Source organism: Setaria viridis, chromosome 7, assembly GCF_005286985.2.
Source record: "Setaria viridis chromosome 7, Setaria_viridis_v4.0, whole genome shotgun sequence".
NCBI classification, from domain to species: Eukaryota; Viridiplantae; Streptophyta; class Magnoliopsida; order Poales; family Poaceae; genus Setaria; species Setaria viridis.
In genome coordinates, this window is record NC_048269.2 from 19,044,738 (window position 1) to 19,063,634 (window position 18,897).

Here is an 18,897-nt window from a genome sequence, read left to right on the forward strand (position 1 = left end):
CACGGATGCTCCAAAAAGGGATGGAGTCCGGCAGCTAAAAGGTAAAGCAAACATCTGTCGGAAATCAATGGCTGTGTACCCTCCTAGCGCTCGCGCCGATCAGATAGACCCATTATTCTCTCACACATAGAGATATAAATTTATTCACCTACTTTTTTTTCTTTTGTTTACTTAGTCATGCATACATACATTAGAATGGAACTCATTCAATCCCCACGACTAGATAGCCGCTTCTGTTGCTACGCCAAAGGTAGGTGTAGATGGATAGGTCACTCATCACTGCCTGCCTGCCCCTGTGCCGCTTATAAATAGGACGGGGTCGATGAGCTCATCGTTAAGTATATGTTATTTTGTCAAACACATATATTCTTTAAGTTTCAATTGATGCAGATGTGATACAATCGATGGAAATGACATATCATGGACGAGAACAACAAACCTTATTATTTAAATAAAAAATCAACAGATTAGTTGTTATCATGTTTCTGTTTTTTTATAGACTCCCCTGAAACAATATGTACGGCACTACGGGGCTGGGTTGCTTTGTTGCACATAGGAAGGGTTGCTTTGTTGCACACAGGAAGGAAAAGATGTTACGGAAAAACGGCCATCGTCGACTCGACAGCAACCGAAAAATATATTTCGACTTTTCCCTTTTTTTTGGCTGAGTCCTGCCCCTGTTTGACTGCACAGTGTTGTCTGCAAAAGCGCTTTTTTTTTAGTCTCATAGGAGCTGCAAAGATTCTTAGCTAGAACGTCAATTCTTACTTTCGTGCAGTGATGATCACGTATTCATCTAAGAATCTCTGAACTGTATATGCTTGTGAATGAATTGTATGTGCATGTGGTAACGTGCTTAAACTTATCCCTCTGTTAAGAATCTGCATAGCATGGATGGAAGATGTCTATTAGTATTTACATCAATGCTTTGTCCACTCAAAACCCCAAACATGCATGTGTGTCGTGTCCCTTCCTTTAGCTCCTTTGGCTCCTTTGTACATGCATGCCGGACATTTAGTTTTGAGTACAGCAAGAGAAGGGTCACGTGTCTTCTAATTTTTTATACGGTCTACCGCTCATGCTTTATATATACAAAGAAACTCCAAACATGCTAAAGAAACATAATCCTTGCTGTTCGATATGATATAAAGATATATCGATAAATTTGATAAAGATATTTACTTATTAATGGCTGCTTCTCCAGCTCTCCAGGCGCATGACTACGTCAAGCTCGCTATGGTGCCACAGCTTGTGGTGGACTCTATCGCCAGCACTCATGTACTTGCGCTAGAATAGGATCACAGTTAGCACTCCAAACTCTTGTACATTAGAAATACATCTTGAGATCAATAAAAGTTTTCCCTTAGCTCTCATTCTGTTATTGATGAAATAGACAAAGTTATTTTGAATTACGAGCATGATCCTCAAAGTTGAGCGTTGGTGGAGAAAAAAATGTTAATAAAAATTCTTAACTTCATTGATTTTGGTCGTGTATGTACAAATCAAAGTATGAATCCTACGAAGAATCAAAGCTTCTTTCTACTAAGGTAACTTTGTTATTCTTTGATTACTTATTAAGAAAGAACAGTACTAATAGTATACATGTATATTTGTGTGTTATAATGTATCTTACAAAACAAGTGTAGCTGCACTTAGCAAACCTAAATGAATTGCCACAATCCGAGTTCAGGTGTGCAACCCTTATATGGGCAATAAAATAGTAGCACTACTTACATAAAGTGCTAAAGTGCATATGCTGATGGTTTCGTGCGCTAGGAAGAGGCTTGAGAGAAGTAAAAGAGCCAACCAGTACAAAGATATCACGTTACTAAAATGTTGAAAGTAATACCTCATTGATAAACATGAATATATCCGGTGTACCAAATGATCCATCAATCTTTGTGTCGATTGCGAATTGAGTGCAGCTCAGTTGGTAAGATTTCTTGTGGTGGAACCTACTCACCTGAGTTCAAATCTAACCGGCGTCAGGGGCCATGCCTCTCGATAGCGAGGCGCCAAATGGTGACATGCAACCAGACGCTACCAATACTTAGTAGCTAAGGTTGATGGACATAAGGCCCTTGATTTTACTGTTTTCCTATATTTACTATAATCTGTCCATAATAAATATGATCTTTCGTAACATTTTGCTTAACGAATTTCACACCATGTATATTTCAAGTGAAGAACTCCCCCATAAGTTCTACAAATATATCAAAGACATGAACTATGGACTTGTCATGTTTCTTTTTTTTTTGCAACTTTAAAGAACAATGTTCATATTTTTCAAAATCTAGGCCATACACATGGTGTGAAATTTCAATATCATAGTGCATCTTGGAGAGGTGTTTTGGACACGTATATAATCTATAAAAACTAACATGGAAGCCAATTGACGTTTTTTTATGAAGGCTTAACTATTTTTCTTCTAACTTGCCCGGTAAAGTAATTTACAAGATTCGCATATATACAAGAATTAGTTCCATTACTTTTTCAAAGAAAATAACAGAATAGTTCAATTAAGTCAAACCTTCTTTATTTTTTACCATTAAAATCCTATAAATTTGAATAGTTTTCAATATGTGAATTATATATTATGAAAATATTTCTTATAGTTAATATAAACACATAAACCTTATGATGCTGAACCTACTTGCATTGCATTAGCAAATTCAAACTGACAACCAAGTACAACATTGGAAGGGGCAACGGTATGATAAGATATTATTAACAGTGTAATCCTCGTTTACTCATTAGCACAACGGCATGAAAGGGGCAACGCAATGTGTCAGATAAATGAAAACTTAACAAAACTATCTGTGTACAGAAAAGAATTACCCCAAGCCTGAAACATATTCATAAATCAAGTATACATCTAATGTCAACAGAAGGAAAAAAGAATATTCAGGTACCTGATAAAAACACACATCAAAATATCACTCATTTCAAAGAACAAAACCTTATACTCATCAACTCGGAGCAATTACAACACCAGCCCATCTTCCTCCTTATCGCAGGGCATGAACAGTCCTGGAAGCTCAAGCAGCCTGCTCTGAGTAGATTCTTCTGAATGGGATTATGAGCAATATAGCTAGAGTGACTGGCACAAGGTTCACTGTGTCAGACAATACTTGGCATATCTCCAGCCCAGCTACAAACTGCTCGCGGCCACCGTGTCCTAATGCAGTCCACTAATGGCGCGTGCTGAGATGTCTGAACTGGCGGAGCTAGAGAAAGAATATTGTCATCCTTACTGCTGCTGGTTGATGCACTTACAACATCGGCTAGATACTCATCCTGATTCCACCTTGGGGGAACAGTGACATTTAGCTTGCATAACCTGGGTCTCTGTATAGGAACTGAGCCACCTGCACTTGCATTCCCATTCAGCACAGACTTGGCAATTCCATTGAAGTGGAAGATGTTAAATTGCTTCTTCCCCATAAGGCCAGTTGGATCCTTCATGCCTCCGGCCCTTTTATCCAACTGCAGCAATGCCTGCCAGAATTCACTCCATACTATAATGCCAGCATTACATAGGTCCTCAAGCTTATCTGAAGGAAAATTTATGTCAGTATCCCTGAGAACTTGTTGGAAGCCCTCGATGCTGATAAAGCCTCCACCTCCACTTTGATCTTGTGCATCAAAAGCCCGCCTTATTCTGGATTCGCGCTCTTCCAGCTCATTTTCCTCTTGAACGTTGGGGTTTAGGGCGAAAAGGACAGTGTAGTGGCTTTCACTTCCCACAACCCATATCGGCCACTTTGGGCACTTCAGGTACTGACCAACCTTGCACAAATTTAGTGATTCGAGGAGGGTAAGAAACCCGACTTCAACATTGTTTGGTATGCCCTTCAAGGACATGCCACCACCAAGGTCCATCTTGCCATCAAATACATTTGGAACAGCCTCTCCACAAAGTAATAAATTCACAATTTCCTGAAAAATATAAAAGTAGATGTATCTTATTAGTTATTCGACCAAAATTGTATTAATTATGCAAAATGTGGAACTACATAGAGAATCTATGTTCGCTATATCGTAACACACATAGTACAAACAAATAAAATCTTAAATTTTGTATCACATCTACCAGTGACATATCCAAGAGTGGCCACACTATTAACTGCTACGGCATGTCTAATCTGGTAAAGAAATATCAAATATGTTTATGACAATGATATCTATACCTGTGAAGCATGGCCAAATGGAGCGGTGACCAATGGCTGGCTTGGATCATCCCTGTCTGCCTGGATATATTCCTGTATTAGGAGAACAACTATGCATGGTAAGAAAATGAAGAAAGTGTTGACATGCTTTGAGAAACAAGTCAGTTGACACTTAAACAAATGACAAACTTTGTTTTCTACTGAAACTAAGGAGTCAGGAGGGAAGCATAACTTGGAACCATTTGTTTCATCTTTCTCTACAAAAATGAATAACTAGCCAATAGCCATCCAGAAGGTATGAACTGCATATAACACCCAAAAAGAATCCCAAAAGCACCCACCAAGTAGATAATGATATTTTGAACTCATATTATTAAATAAATTCCAAAACATCAGCTCTAGCAATTCATTTGTTGTTCTGGTGTAATACTACTCCATTAGCAACTTTAACCATAATATGGAACCATGATTTACTCTTATCAACATGCATTAGCCATTAGTTCGTTCACCAAGCACATACCAATCCGCGCGAGAGCAAAGCAGATATAAGAAATAGCATGGCTCCCAATCGACTTTCAAACAAAGGAATGTTAGCCAAAAGGATGTCAAATGCATCCTTCCTTGAGGTAAATGTACTTGTTCTAAGAATTTTCTGCAGATCCGTTGCTGATTCAACAGAAAGACCTTCCAAAACTGCATTGGTTTTCTGCAGCAAGTTTCATAAGAGCATTAGCCACATCCATGTATCTCAAATCTTATAAACAACTGAATACTACCACATCCACTTACTCCACGATTGACACGTGCAATGGATGCTACAACAGCTCTTTTCCCAGTTCCACATAAAAATAGAATCTCCACCATAGCATGAACCAATGCTCTACAAAAAAAAACAAGGTCAATAACAGTTATTTTAGTCTAAAGAAAAATACTTTTGTAGAGTACATTCATGTATATCCTATGGAGTGTACAATATTACGTAGTACAACATAGAAGTGAAATCAGTATCCAATGAATAAATATGTACAGGGTGGTGTTACTGTAAGTATAAATAAATGTCTAGTGATTTTAGAAGTGTGCTGTATGGAATTATAGCATTAGTTGGTACAATGGAGCTATCACAGACTCACAGTATACTGTACTATTTCAAAAATTGGGTGCATCATTGAATTCAAAATGCAGATATATCAGCAGATCCATAAGTATGAAATAAGAATAGTGGCTCATAGAAAACATTGAGCAGATAATAGTGACAATAAATACTGACATCAGCGCCATTTATAAGGAGCAAAAAAGCACCTTGTCTTTCTACCATCAGTCAGAGACGAAAAATCATCCCCCGCAGCAAAAGAACTCTGATAAAAGCGTCTTTGTCCCAGAGTATACAGTGGGTTACTGACCTCTGGGTTCCTCAAGTCATCAGAGAAAAACAGAAGATATTTAAGGACATAAGCCTGCAAACCAATTAAAAGTTACCATCAGAAATGTTAAGCTTGCAGAGAGCAAAAGGAATTTCACAAAAGGTGACGAAATAGATAGTTAGCTTTGTAGTTGGTAGTTTCACTCATACCATTGTGTACTCTAGTTTGACTTTAGGCTCTATAAGAGAGATAGAAGAGCAGCTGCAGCAATTCAGTACAGCAGCACCAAAAATTGAAACTGTGTGTGTGTGCTCTGTTCTCTATCTCCTTCTACCCTCAGCTTGTGTGTGTGAGTGAGGCTGAGTTCAGGGAACTCACCTTGGCCATTGCCAACAAGTGGCATCAGAGCCGCGGTTGAGTGATCAGCAGCGGCAATGGCTGAGCGAGGGCGAGGGCGGGCTGCCTCTGTTGGGCGCCGGCTGTCTCTGTCACCGGAGCGTCGCGGGGCGACATACATGGTGAAGAAGACAGTGCGGGACATCAGCGGCGTGCAGTACCCATCCTCACCCGCAACAACTACGCCGAGTGGGAGGTGATGATGAAGGTGATGATGAAGGCCAGGGGCCTTTGGAAGTCCGTGAGCATCAGCACGGACGATGAGCAGGAGGACCAGATGGCCATGGAGGCCATCCTGAAGGGCGTGCCGTCGGAATTCTCCGTCGTGCTTGGCTCCAAGGACACAGCGAAGGAGGCTTGGGACAGCCTCAAGACGATGCGCCTCGGCAACGACCGCGTGCGGAAGGCAAAGGCGCAGCAGCTTCGCCGCGAGTACAAGGCGATCATATTCCGCGACGACAAGGCTGTCGAAGACTTCGCGCTCCGGCTCACGACCATGGTGAGCCAGCTGGCGTCGTTGGGCAACACCATCACCCCATCACCGAGGAGGAGGCCGTCGCCAAGTTCCTGCGAGTCGTCACGGGCATCGTTAGAACAGTGAAGTTTGGCGATGGCTCGCGCGTGGAGATCCGCGGGCGCGACACCATCATCTTCAAGTGTCGGAACGGCGAGCACCGCGCCCTCACTGACGTCTACTTCATCCCAAAGCTGCGGAGCAACATCGTCAGCATTGGCTAGCTCGACGAGCGAGGCTGCCAAGTGCTGATCGACGGCGGCGTTTTGCAAATTCGCGACCGCGACCATCGACTCCTCGCCAAAGTCAACCACTCCGCCAACCGCCTCTACATGCTGGACCTCAAGATTGGGCGGCCCATTTGCCTAGCGGCGCATCACGACGACCAGGCGTGGCTCTGGCATGCCCGCTTCGGGCACCTGAGCTTCAACACGCTAGCACAGATGGTGCGCCAGGAGATGGTGCGCGGCCTGCCCAGGATCGAGCGCGCCGAGGAGCTGTGCGACAGCTGCCTCGCCGGGAAGCAGAGGAGGAACACGTTCCCGAAGACGACGAACTTCCGCGCCGAGGATCTCCTGGAGTTGGTCCACGGAGATCTTTGTGGGCCAATTACGCCGGTGACGCACGGCGGACGGCGCTTCTTCCTCCTCCTGGTGGATGGTTGCAGCCGCTTCATGTGGCTACATCTGTTGACGAGCAAAGACGAGGCGGCGATGGCGATCAAGCACTCCAAGGTGCGCATCGAGGCAGAGACAGGGAAGAAGCTGCGTGTGCTGAGGACGGATCGCGGCAGGGAGTTCAACTCCATCGAGTTTGGACTCTACTACGCAGAGCAAGGCGTCCAATGCCACCTCACTGCGCCATATTCTCCTCGGCAGAATGGCGTGGTGGAGAGAAGGAACCAGACGATCGTTGGGATGGTGCGGAGCATGCTCAAGGCCAAGAAGATGCCGACCGTGTTCTGGGGCAAGGCGGTGAGCACGGCGATGTTCATCTTGAACTGCTCATCGACGAAGAGCTTAAAGGGGATGACACCATTCGAGGCATGGCACGGGCGCAAGCCCGACGTCTCCTTCCTCCGAACCTTCGGCTATGTCAGGCACGTGAAGGTGACAAGGCCGGGGCTGAAGAAGCTTAATGACAGGAGCACGCCAATGGTGTTCCTGGGCTACAAACAAGGGAGCAAGGCCTACAGGCTCTATGATCCGCAGGCGCTGCAGGTCGTGGTCTTCGACAAGGTAGCTAGTTGGGACTGGGAGTCCAGCGGAGAAGAGATGGTGAGCGGTGGAGGGAGCCACTTCACCATCGAGTACGAGGAGCACCACACCGGCGGCGAGGAAGGAGCAACGGCGGCGGATCAAGGAGGAGCCTCCCTTGTTCTGGGAACAGGGGAAGCCACGCCGCCACCTTCCCCAGGAGGAGGATCCCCTGCTCTAGGAGAAGGGGAAGGCGTAGAGGGTAGGTGAACGGAGCCGCTGCACCAGCGACACCCATCGGAGGGGCACAATTCGTCACTCCACCGCCCGTGGTGTCCCCACACGTTGACGCCAGCTACGACAGCGAGCCACTACAATTTCGCTCCCTGGACAACTACATCGGCGACGCAGATGCTCCCGGCTTGGTGACACGCGAGCTGGAGGAGCAAGAGCTGCACTTGGGCAGCGCAGAGGAGCCGGCCACGTTCAAGGAAGCAAAACAAGATCATCGGTTACAGCGGGCGATGATCGAGGAGATGGACTCGATCCAAGACAACAAGACATGGGAACTTGTTGATCCGCCGGCAAATTGCCGGCCAATTGGGCTCAAGTGGGTGTTCAAGGTGAAGCACGACAAGCGCGGCAATGTGGTGAAGCACAAGGCACGGGTGGTGGCGAAGGGCTTCGTGCAGCGGGAGGGAATTGACTTCGAGGAAGTCTTGGCTCTGGTGGCGTGAATGGAGTCCATGCGCCTCCTGCTCGCGCTCGCGGCGACCAAGGACTGGGAGGTGCACCACATGGACGTGAAGTCCGCTTTCCTCAATGGAGAGCTCGTGGAGGAAGTGCACGTGCAGCAGCCACCAGGATTCATCGTCACCAGCGAGGAGCACAAGGCGCTCTACGGCCTGCGGCAGGCACCGCGCGCGTGGAACACAAAGCTGGACGCCAGCCTCGTGTCTCTTGGCTTCACCAAGTGCGCGACAGAACACGCACTCTACACCCGGCAGAAGAAGCACAGGAATTTGATCGTTAGTGTGTCCGTCGACGATCTAATCCTCATCGGCTCGGAACGGCAGCACATCGAGGACTTCAAGAAGGAGATGACGGCACTGTTCCGGATGAGCAATCTGGGATTGCTCATCTACTACCTCGGAATTGAGGTAGAGTAGGGAGAGCACAGCATCACCCTCCGGCAGAGCACCTACGTGAAGAAGCTGTTCGAGCACGACGGGATGGACAGCTGCAAGCCATGCCAATCCCCAATGGAACTAAAGGGTCGAATGAGGATTATACCATTGTGAATGTTTAGGTAGTTCACTCAAATGGTTTTGTTATTGCAGCTTCCAGTTGGCGAAGGGGAATATTACTAGCTACCGGTTTCAGAAATTTAGAATGCATTACATGACTTAAGTTTCCCATATAAAAGAAATAGCATAGAGAACACATGGTAGAAACTGAATATAGTAACAAGCACCCAGTTTAAGTCATAGTGAGAAGAACATTGGGAAATGGGAAGTTTTTCCATCCCAATATATGCCACAGACTACACACAAATAGTTAGAATTATACCATACATCACACATCAAAGCCTTTCAGCCCCAAGCAAGTTGGGGTAGGCTAGAGCTGAAACCCAACTGGAATTATGAAAGAGTAAAATGCGGTGGTGAACTGGTGGTCCTGAAACTTGTGCCTGGTCCTTGAAAAATGCAGATTTGGGTCCGTCAACTTGTTAAGTGTGCCACTCGAGGTCCAAATCTCCCTAATTAGCAAGTACCAGCCTATGTTCATGCTGAGTTACCGTTCTTGAGGCATGGCACATAAGCAAGTATTTGGAATCATGTGACACACTTAATAAGTTTAGGACCATGATCTGCATTTTAAAAGTTTAGGGGTCTAGATGTCACCGAAGAAAAATTCTATGAGCCACTCGTGAATTTTACTATCAGGAAAAGCAAGGAAAGTCGTACCTGTACGGTTGCTAAAACACCGCAGGGACCTCCTTCATGTTGTACAAGTCCCATAGTTGTTTCTGAGTCGGAGCTAAACCTGTGAGCATTTAAACAAAAATAAGACTACCTGTAGCATTCAGGTCTGCAGTGAAAAGCATAATGTGTTTGGCATTGTTTTTATATCCAAGCAACTTTGTGCACAGAGCCACATACAACAAATGGCACAAGATTGTAAATGTTGGTACTTGGATAAAAATGTCACCAACAGACAGTGCAGAAAGTTAACATGCTACTTTGTAAAACGCAGTTGCTCTGATCTTCAAAAATACTAACAGAGCTGCCTTTAACATGTCAGTTTCAGCTTGCTAGGCTCCAGCACCATGTCAGGAACTACAGAGCACACCTTGTGCTCCAAGAATCATACTCAAAAAAGGACAATCAAACTAGATGCAACTCATAATTGAATAAGTAGTTGACTACTACTGCAAACAGTAACCAATTTCCAGATAAGTAAAGGAGGCTAACGAAATAATGGAACCATCCTACGCAAATGCCTTTTCTAATGGTAGGAGGGATACTGGAACATACTAACCATATGTACCGGACGCTGAGAACAACAAATAAGGGCAACGCAGTAAAACAGTGTTACATTCGCATGCACGCCCTGTATTTTCAGCGATACTAGACATATTAAACTAATAGCAGCTCATGCGCTGACTAAGTAGTTGACTACATACTGAAAAAAGAAATTAATTTCCATATAAGGAAAGGAGGCTAACAAAACAATGGAACCATCCAACGTAATTGCTGTTTATACTGGTATATATTAACTATAAATAATGGATGCAGAGGACAATAAATAAGGGCAAAGCAGTTAAAACAGTGCTACATTCACACGCCCGCCCTGTATTTGCAGCAATACTGGACAAACTATTAAATAAATGGAATAAGTGGTTGAACCAATTTCCAGATAAAGAAAGGAAGCTAGCAAAATCAGGGAACCAACTGACTAATTGCCTTATTTAACGAAATGATGGATACTAGGAACAATACCGGATGCGGAGAACAATAAATAAGGGCAAAGCAGTACATTGTTACGTTCGCGCGTGCACGCCCTGTACTTGCAGTGATACTAGATAAAATGTGTGCCTCATATTTCAGCAATGCATGGGAGTCATTATTGACATGCAACACCTCTGTTCTCCGCCGATTACACTAAACAGGTCGAAATTTACGGACTAGACTTTAGTGCAGTTAAGCATTCCTACATGCCAATGGTAGAAGCATAATGAAACTCAGATACACACAGCCTTCAATCAACAGACCTGCACAGGAAGAACTACTGCCCATACATTCTACGATAGTCACCTCATCATCTTTTCATGACAGAGCCCTAAACCCAACCCATTAGTTTTTGCTAGCACTATAAATCCTCTGTCCTACTTGTTTCTAAGACATCCATCGGCATGCCAGCCATCAGAAATATGGATCACATGAACAAGCAAACTGCAGTCTTGTGGCAGATTACATCTTCAGAACAGAGACATATTGATCAAGATTCAGTCTTATTAGCCCCAGCGACCAGATGAAGGCTGCTAATGCCTCTCGCCAAAAGCCATATCTACACGCACACCAAGGCATAGCTTACACGCATACGAAAGGGAAAGTCACACCCAAAGGAACTCACCTGATGCCCTGATTGCTCCACTGCGCCAAAACGGCCTTCGAAACCCCTGCGCCGAACACCATTGCCCACAGCTGCTCAGCGACATCTGGAGGCAACTCCTCCCCTCCCTCTTCCTCTTCCTCTTCCCCTTCCCCCTCCGCCACCTCCACCTCCTCCGCTTCCTCCATAGATATGCCGGTCGGTTCCGGGTCCGCCTTCTCCTCTTCGGCGGCCTCAGGGGAGGGGGCGGGGGCTGGCTCCACCACCGCCTGCTGCGGCGGCGGAGAAGAGCGCGCCACCGAGACGGCGGCCGCGCGGAGGCGCTTCTCGGCGGCGGCGGCCATGAGCTCGCGCTGCTTCCGGCGGGCCTCCGCCTCCGGCGACAACTCCGCGGCGGGGGGCGGGGGCGGCGGCTTGCTGCGCTTGGGCTCGGGCTGCGCCGGTGGGGAGCCCTGGAGGCTCATGCGGAGCGCCATCTGGAGCTCCTCGTCCTCCTCCCGATCCGCCATTGGAGCAGCTCCGGCCGAACCCTAGCCGGATCGATCCGCCCCCAAACCCTAGGGGCGGGGGGTTTGGCGCCTCGGCCCCCCCGTCAGAGGCCCCGAGCTGGGATTAGGAACAGGGTAGCAGCGCGACAGGGGGATGGAATCTGGGTGCGGGGCATCGGGATCCGGGAAGTGGCGGCGGCTGACGCGGCCGAAGTGGGCGGGCGTATTTGTAGGGTCGTCTCGTCTCGTCGCGGCGGCGAGGAGGCGACGGGACGGAGGCGGTCGGGCGTGTCAGAGATTGTGAAGGACTCGCCGCAGCTCCTCCGGGGACCGCGCTCCGCTCTACACACCTGCCGCTGCCGGCTCGGGTCACGGATTGGCGTGACGAGACCATGACGTGTGGGGACAGATTCGATGCTGCCCCCGGTTGTCATAAGCTGGTGGTAGACGGTAGCGGGTGACGATGGGACGGTTGCGGCAGTTTCGTTTCCTGCTTCGGAGTTTGGGCTGGGTGTGGGAATTGACGTTACTAGCCTCGGGCGTAAAAGCTGGTCTGAATCGTCTGATTGTCGCCAATGAAACGAGGTTCCTCTAACTTTAAACGAGTCACTGCCACACGAGCCACCGTTGTATTTGAGCTCACATGGCACACACGAGCTTCCTTTGTATTTGAGCTCACATAGCATGTAGAGGGATCAAAGGAAGAGAGGATCTCGTTCCCAAAAATCCAACTTCATATACGGTTTACGTGCTAAACGCGGTCCAGCTGCCGAGAGGCATGCTTACATTTGGAAGCGATCACTTCTACAGCGCATGCTCGATGTTAATCGGGAAGGAAATAGAAATACAAAAATTAGAGTTTGTTTGGTAGAGCTTCATCTGATTTTGATTCTCTAAGGGAGCTGATTCTCTGAGAGAAGTGATTCTGTGGTTGAAAGTGATTTTCTTTGATTCCCTAGTATAAACTTTTAAAATTAAGATGGAGAATCACTTCGCACGATTAGGAGAAGTTATTTTTTCCAACTCCCAGCCTCTTAGTTCATTTCAAAGAATCACTTTACAGAATTAGCAGAGAATCATTTCTCTTTGAAAAACTATTTGGTAGAGCTTCTGTTGAATTCAACAGAGAATCAGCTCTGGGAGCTCTACCAAACGCACCCTTATTAGCATAAATAAAAATTATTTGGCAAACGCGAAGAAGCACGAATGTAATTCTATCTGCGTGCACGTAGCGGTTTCATAATGGACGGATAACTTAATTTCATCCATGGGCCCACACCTAGACTCCCTCACTATCCTATTGTTTTTCTTTTGCTCTCTAAGGGTTATTATGTGCTCTCTAAAATTTATTATGGCGGTGGCTAATGGTTGATGTTTGATGACAAGATACATTGGTGCATATTACAATTTAGATCACGGCCGCTTGGGAGTTGGACATGAATGTGAGTGTGGATAGGGGATGGCTGACGGCAACGGTTAGCACGAGAAACAATGACAATTAGTATGAACCAACACTAGACTATAAGGGAATAGTTGCTGAGTGGTGGAGGACACACGCAATTGGAGGATTGATGGGGAGCACGGTAAAGGCAACCATACAGCAAGGTGCGTGTCGAGGTCACCACTGACTACAGGCAGTCGATGCAAATTGCAACCTCAGTTTCTTGCGTAAGAGAGAACCTACTATACTAGGTGAACACCTTTTAGAGGCAGTTTAGTTTTAGTGGAGTTCATCAAGATAAAAGATGGCGATAGAAAATGTTGTCATTCATTTTGTTAAATTTATTGAATCTTTTCCTTATATTATTAAGCACAAGAAAGGGAAAGAGAATATCATTACTGATGCTTTGTCTAGAAGATATACCTTGTTGAATCAACTTGATTACAAAATCTTTGGATGAGAAACAGTTAAAGACCAATGTGTTCATGATGTTGATTTAAATATGTGTTGCTGCATTGTAAAGATGGGAAAGGATGGAACAAATTCATCGTTAGTGATGGGTTTGTGTTTAGAGCTAACAAGCTATGCATTCCAGTTAGTTTCGTTCGTTTGTTGTTGTTGCAAGAAGCGCATGGAGGTGGCTTGATGGGGTATTTTGGAGCAAAGAAAACGGAGGACATACTTGTTGGTCATTTATTTTGGTCAAAGATGAGAATAGATGTGGAGAGATTTGTTGCTCGTTGCACGACATGTCAAAAGGCTAAGTCACGGTTAAATCCACACGATTTGTATTTGCCTCTACCTGTTCCTAGTGCTGCTTGGGAAGATATTTCTATGGATTTTGTGTTGGGATTGCCAAGGACTAGGAAGGGACATGATAGTGTGTTTGTGGTTGTTGATAGATTTTCTAAGATGACACATTTCATACCATGTTATAAAATTGATGATGCTACTCATATTGTTGATTTGTTCTTTCGAGAAATTGTTCGTTTGTATGGTGTGCCCAACACAATTGTTTCTGATCGTGATGCTAAATTTTTAGTCATTTTTGGAAGAGTTTATGAGCAAAATTGGGGACTAAGCTTTTATTTTCTACTACATATCATCCCCAAACTGATGGTCAAACTTGTGAATAGAACTTTGTCTACTGTGTTAAGGGCTGTTTAAAGAAGAACATTAAGATGTGGGAAGATTGTTTGCCTCATATTGAATTTGCTTATAATCCCTCGCTGCATTCTACTACAAAGATATGCCCGTTTTATATTGTTTATGGTTTGTTGCCTCGTGCTCCTATTGATTTAATGTCTTTGCCATCTTCTGAAAAACTAAATTTTGATGCTACTAAGCATGCTGAATTGATGTTAAAAATGCATGAAACAACTAAAGAAAATATAGAGCGTATGAATACTAAATAAGTTTGCTGGTGATAAGGTAGAAAGGAACTAAAGTTTGAACATGGAGATTTAATTTGGTTGCATTTGATAAAAGAAAGGTTTTCTGAATTGCAAAAATCTAAATTGTTGCCTCGGGCTGATGGACCATTTAAAGTACTAGAGAAAATTAATGACAATGCATATATGCTAGATTTGCCTGCAGATTTTGGGGTTAGTCCCACCTTTAACATTGCAGATTTAAAGCCGTATTTGGAAGAGGTTGAGTCGAGGACAACTTAAATGCAAGAAGGGGAGGATGATGAGGACATCAACACCAACGATACATCCACGCCAACACAAGCACCATTTTCTGGTCCCATTACTCGCGCTCGTTCTCGTCAACTCAACCATCAAGTAAGTACACTCTTGAGTTCATGTCCATCATATTAAGACCATGGAGACACGTGCACTCTTGTTTTGCTTAGAAACTAGGGAGAAGACCGAAAGGGAAAAGGATTCACGCAGGCTGGATTCGGACTGCAGAATAACACCAACTTATGACGGTTACCACAGTCGCATACAGACTCAGATTGGGGCATTCAAGTATTTTGTGGAATCCTTATGAAGTCTATTTTCATATGGATCCAAACTCATGTCCATATCTATTCTGAGGCGGCCGCAATGATCAAATTACTACCAAGAGGTTTTTCTGTCCAAGGTGTTGCTGTGGTGGAACCGCCCTAATTAACTTAGCTAAAACACAATTAAGTCACCTAACACGCGGTCATGTGCTTTAATCAAGTTAACTTGGCAGTCCGTCGGATTTCATCTGATAAACCACTACACAGGACCGAGAAAGCATAGCTCACACGAAGGTGAGTGGTTATAAAGAATACAATAGGTCATCCAAATTAAACAAGTACATTAATTTATTACAACACCAGGTTCGCAATTCAAACAAAGTTTGTAGAGTTCTTAAGCAGCGGAAATAAACAAACGGAAGCTAATACCGAAGTCGGACGTCACGACGAGGCCGATCATGACATCAATGAGTCCCGTCCTTACCGTCCGAGGAGGGATCCCACTCGACCGTCCACCCAGGAGGAAGCTGGGGAGTCCAAGTGCCACAAGCAGAAAACTTAGGGGCTTCAACATCACCTGAAAGATGTGCCACAAGCAAGGCTGAGCAACTATGCTCAACAAGACTTAACCGATGGGTGGTTCTAATCCACCAACTTCTAGATATGCAAGGCTTTTTGGCTGAGGGGTTTATTTTGCCAAAAGCGACTACAGTAGATCCTTACTTTCAATATTTTAGCCACAAGTTCTACGTTCATTTACCAATCTAAGTTAGCAGCTATACTAAACAAGCAATGGTTTCCGAGCAATTAAACAAGTAAAAAATTAGATCACCATCATCTTCCATTCTTACTCAGTGTAGCATAGCGATCAAGCAGTCCCAAACTATGAGAGGCAGACGAATCGATTCGAATTTTCTTAACCATACATGGTGAACCTAATCTCACGACATCCGCGCACCACAAAGGGTCGCTTTATTTGTCAGCCGTCCCCATCAATTCCCAGGCATGTGTCAGGTCCAAACCGCCTTTGGCATGCAATGCTCCACAGTCCCGGTCTCTACCGTACTGTGACCGCACTTGCACCCACATGATGCACCATGGGAACTACGTTCCAAGGACAGCAGGGGTATAAGCCACTTGCCGGTTCAATCAGGTACTAGGCTTCCCCATCCCGTACTAGGTATGAGATTAGTACTTTCAAACACTTGATCACAAACACCATCACTTTCCGACCTTAACCCAATTTCTTGTAGACAGGCGGGGCAATCTACCGACCACCAAAATAGTTCACAGAGCCCTGCCCCGTCCATCGTCCTTATAGTTGTAGCAAAAAGAAGCAAGCAACTCCTATAACTCGCGAGTGACAGGAGATCACTTGACTTTTATCGAGTCCTATTTAAGGAAGCAGCTACTCGGCCTATCATACTAGTGTTCAGATCAAGGGGAATCTAAGTCATGCATCTACGGTTTCAATCACCTCCTGGAACGTAAATGCACACACATAACAACAGAAGGCATGCACAAGTTTAGAAAAACTGGGTTATGCTTTGGGGCTTGCCTTCAAGCGGGGCGGTAGCGAACTGGCCCTCGGTGTGCACGGGCTCGACTCCTGCAGACAGCGGCTCAGCTATGGCTTCGTCTTCCAGCGCCGGGTAAAGCTCGTACGTGCCGTCGACGAGGTTCAGCTCTACACGAAATGCAATGCAAGGGTAAGACACTTAGACGGTGATTTCAACAGCACTTGCAAGGATTTAACCCAAAAATTGTAGCAAAACTATAGGAAAAAGGTGCGAAACCCACTTTATTGGATTCTACTCAGAACGAGGATTCCAACCAAAGTGATTTCACATTTTTTTGATTTTTCTCGATTTAAGATGAAATTTCCAAGCTTCTGTCGATTTAAAACGAGTTAAAAGAGTCGGATCGGGAAAAACTTACGATCTGACCCTTAGACTTAAGGAATAACTACACCGGGATCCTCATATTTACACAAAGAAGTCCTCAGAATTTTACACAGATACCCTCGATCAAAAGAAAAATACACAACCGAGGCCCTTGGGTGAGGCGGACAACACTCGGGTGAGGCGGACAGGGTCGGGCGAGCTGGAAGGGGGTCGGCAGCTCACCTACGATCCTACTGACGAGGTCTCGGGGTCGGGAAGAAACAAGCCGAGGCGGAACGAGGAATGACGGTGTTTCGGCGGCGGTGGTGTTTCTTGTGGACAACAAGCAAGCTCTAGAGCTGCGCGAAAGGATGGCAAAGTGGCTGTTGGGGTCGGCAAGGCGCGGTGTTGGGCAGAAGGGGGAGCTCCACAGAGAGCTCAGGCGGTGGCACTTGAGCGCGAAGCAGAGGAGTGTGCGGCGGCGAGTGCGATGGAGAAGAACAGAGCAGGTAGTGCGGCAAGGCGGTGGCGGCGAAGGGAACTCCGGTAAGAGGCTTCGGTACCCTTTTATAGATGTGCGGAAGTGCTCGGAGGAAGGAAATGAGCTCGAGCGAGTGAGAGGGTAAGATCAAGGAAGAAAGAAGTGCTCTGTCGCGGCGGCGATTGGTCGGCGCCTCTATTGGCGAGCTCGGACGCAATCTTGAATTGGTTGGGCAGTAAGGATTTGGGGCTGGGGGCAAAGCGGGTTTGCTGGGCACGCGGATCTACTTGGTCTACGCGAGCGTGGGGTCGCGTCATGCTGGTTACTGGGCGAAGGCATGCGCCGGTGAGCCGGAGAAGGGTGGGCACGTGCTGTCGCGGCCATCGATGGCGACGGCGGCATTGGCGGACAGGAGGGAGGGAAGGGCATTGCAGGCGAGGGCGCTGCAGGCGAGGTGACAGGGCGAGCGGTGTGACACGAGCATGCGCGGGACTAGCGGCTCTGCCGAGGCACGCTACTGGTGAGGTGGGGGAAGGAGTTGTCACTGCCTGCGCGGCGGTTGGCGGAGACGGTAGCGTCGCGGGGTGTGCGCGGGCAGCGTGGCTGGGGTCTGACAGGAGGGCCGAAAGGCGTTGGGGCGCGCAGCCGGGGATCCGGGTAAGACGGATGCGCGCGGGAGGCGAGGCGGTACCGGCACGGCAGCGACCGGTCTTCGGTCGCAGAGTGGTCGGGGCGACAGTGGAGCTGCGGGCAGTGCGCCCGGCGCGGCCGGCGAGGCCTCGGGCGAGACGAGACGGGATAGAGCGGAGGATTGCGGGTCGTCGTCGCGCGCGACTGGGGAGCGAGGCGCGTCGACCCATCTTGTCGCGGTCGGCGACTGGGCGAGGCGGCGCTCACCAACGAGGTCACGCCACGCGGTGGCGGCGCTCTGGCGCGCGGCGCATGCGCGCTCTGGCGCTGTCTAGCCGACGGATCCGCGAGATCCTTTGCCGGGCCCATCTTCAAGCCTCTTGATCTCCCGATTTTCAAACTGCGCCACGTTGACTCCCTTTACAAGAGTTGTAGTACACAGACCACGGTCCAACTCTTGTAATTTGACAGAGTTCAAAAACGTGGTGGATTTGGAGATTCAAAGCTCCAAAGTTTGGAGGAACGCCGGTTTCCGGGACTTAGGGAAAAACGGCGGTTTGGCTGGTTTTCAGTGGTCGGGGCTGATTTGAGCTGCAGATTTGGGAAGCTTCGGAGGTGAATTGGACCAAGGTCCAATTAGCAAGGTTGTTGTAGGAACTTAGCTCTCCAATTTCTATAAAGGGGTTTCTGGATGTTCCGCTCAAATTTCCAAAGATAAACCCAGTCGGGCTGATCTCCAGACTTAGCTGGAATGGCTAAAAAAGGCTGA

At 46.7% G+C, this 18,897-nt stretch overlaps 1 protein-coding gene across 1 annotated transcript; it reads right to left on the bottom strand.

Moving 5' to 3' along the window:
• Positions 1 to 2,786: 2,786 nt before the first annotated feature.
• LOC117863988 (uncharacterized) lies at positions 2,787 to 12,041 on the bottom strand. Its single transcript, XM_034747947.2, has 7 exons — positions 11,273 to 12,041; positions 9,604 to 9,682; positions 5,469 to 5,623; positions 4,959 to 5,049; positions 4,690 to 4,875; positions 4,191 to 4,262; positions 2,787 to 3,939 (listed from the first exon to the last, which is right to left on the bottom strand). The coding sequence occupies exons 1-7, from the start codon at positions 11,758 to 11,760 to the stop codon at positions 3,121 to 3,123; spliced, it is 1,890 nt and encodes a 629-aa protein (XP_034603838.1). The 5' UTR covers positions 11,761 to 12,041; the 3' UTR covers positions 2,787 to 3,120.
• Positions 12,042 to 18,897: the final 6,856 nt, after the last annotated feature.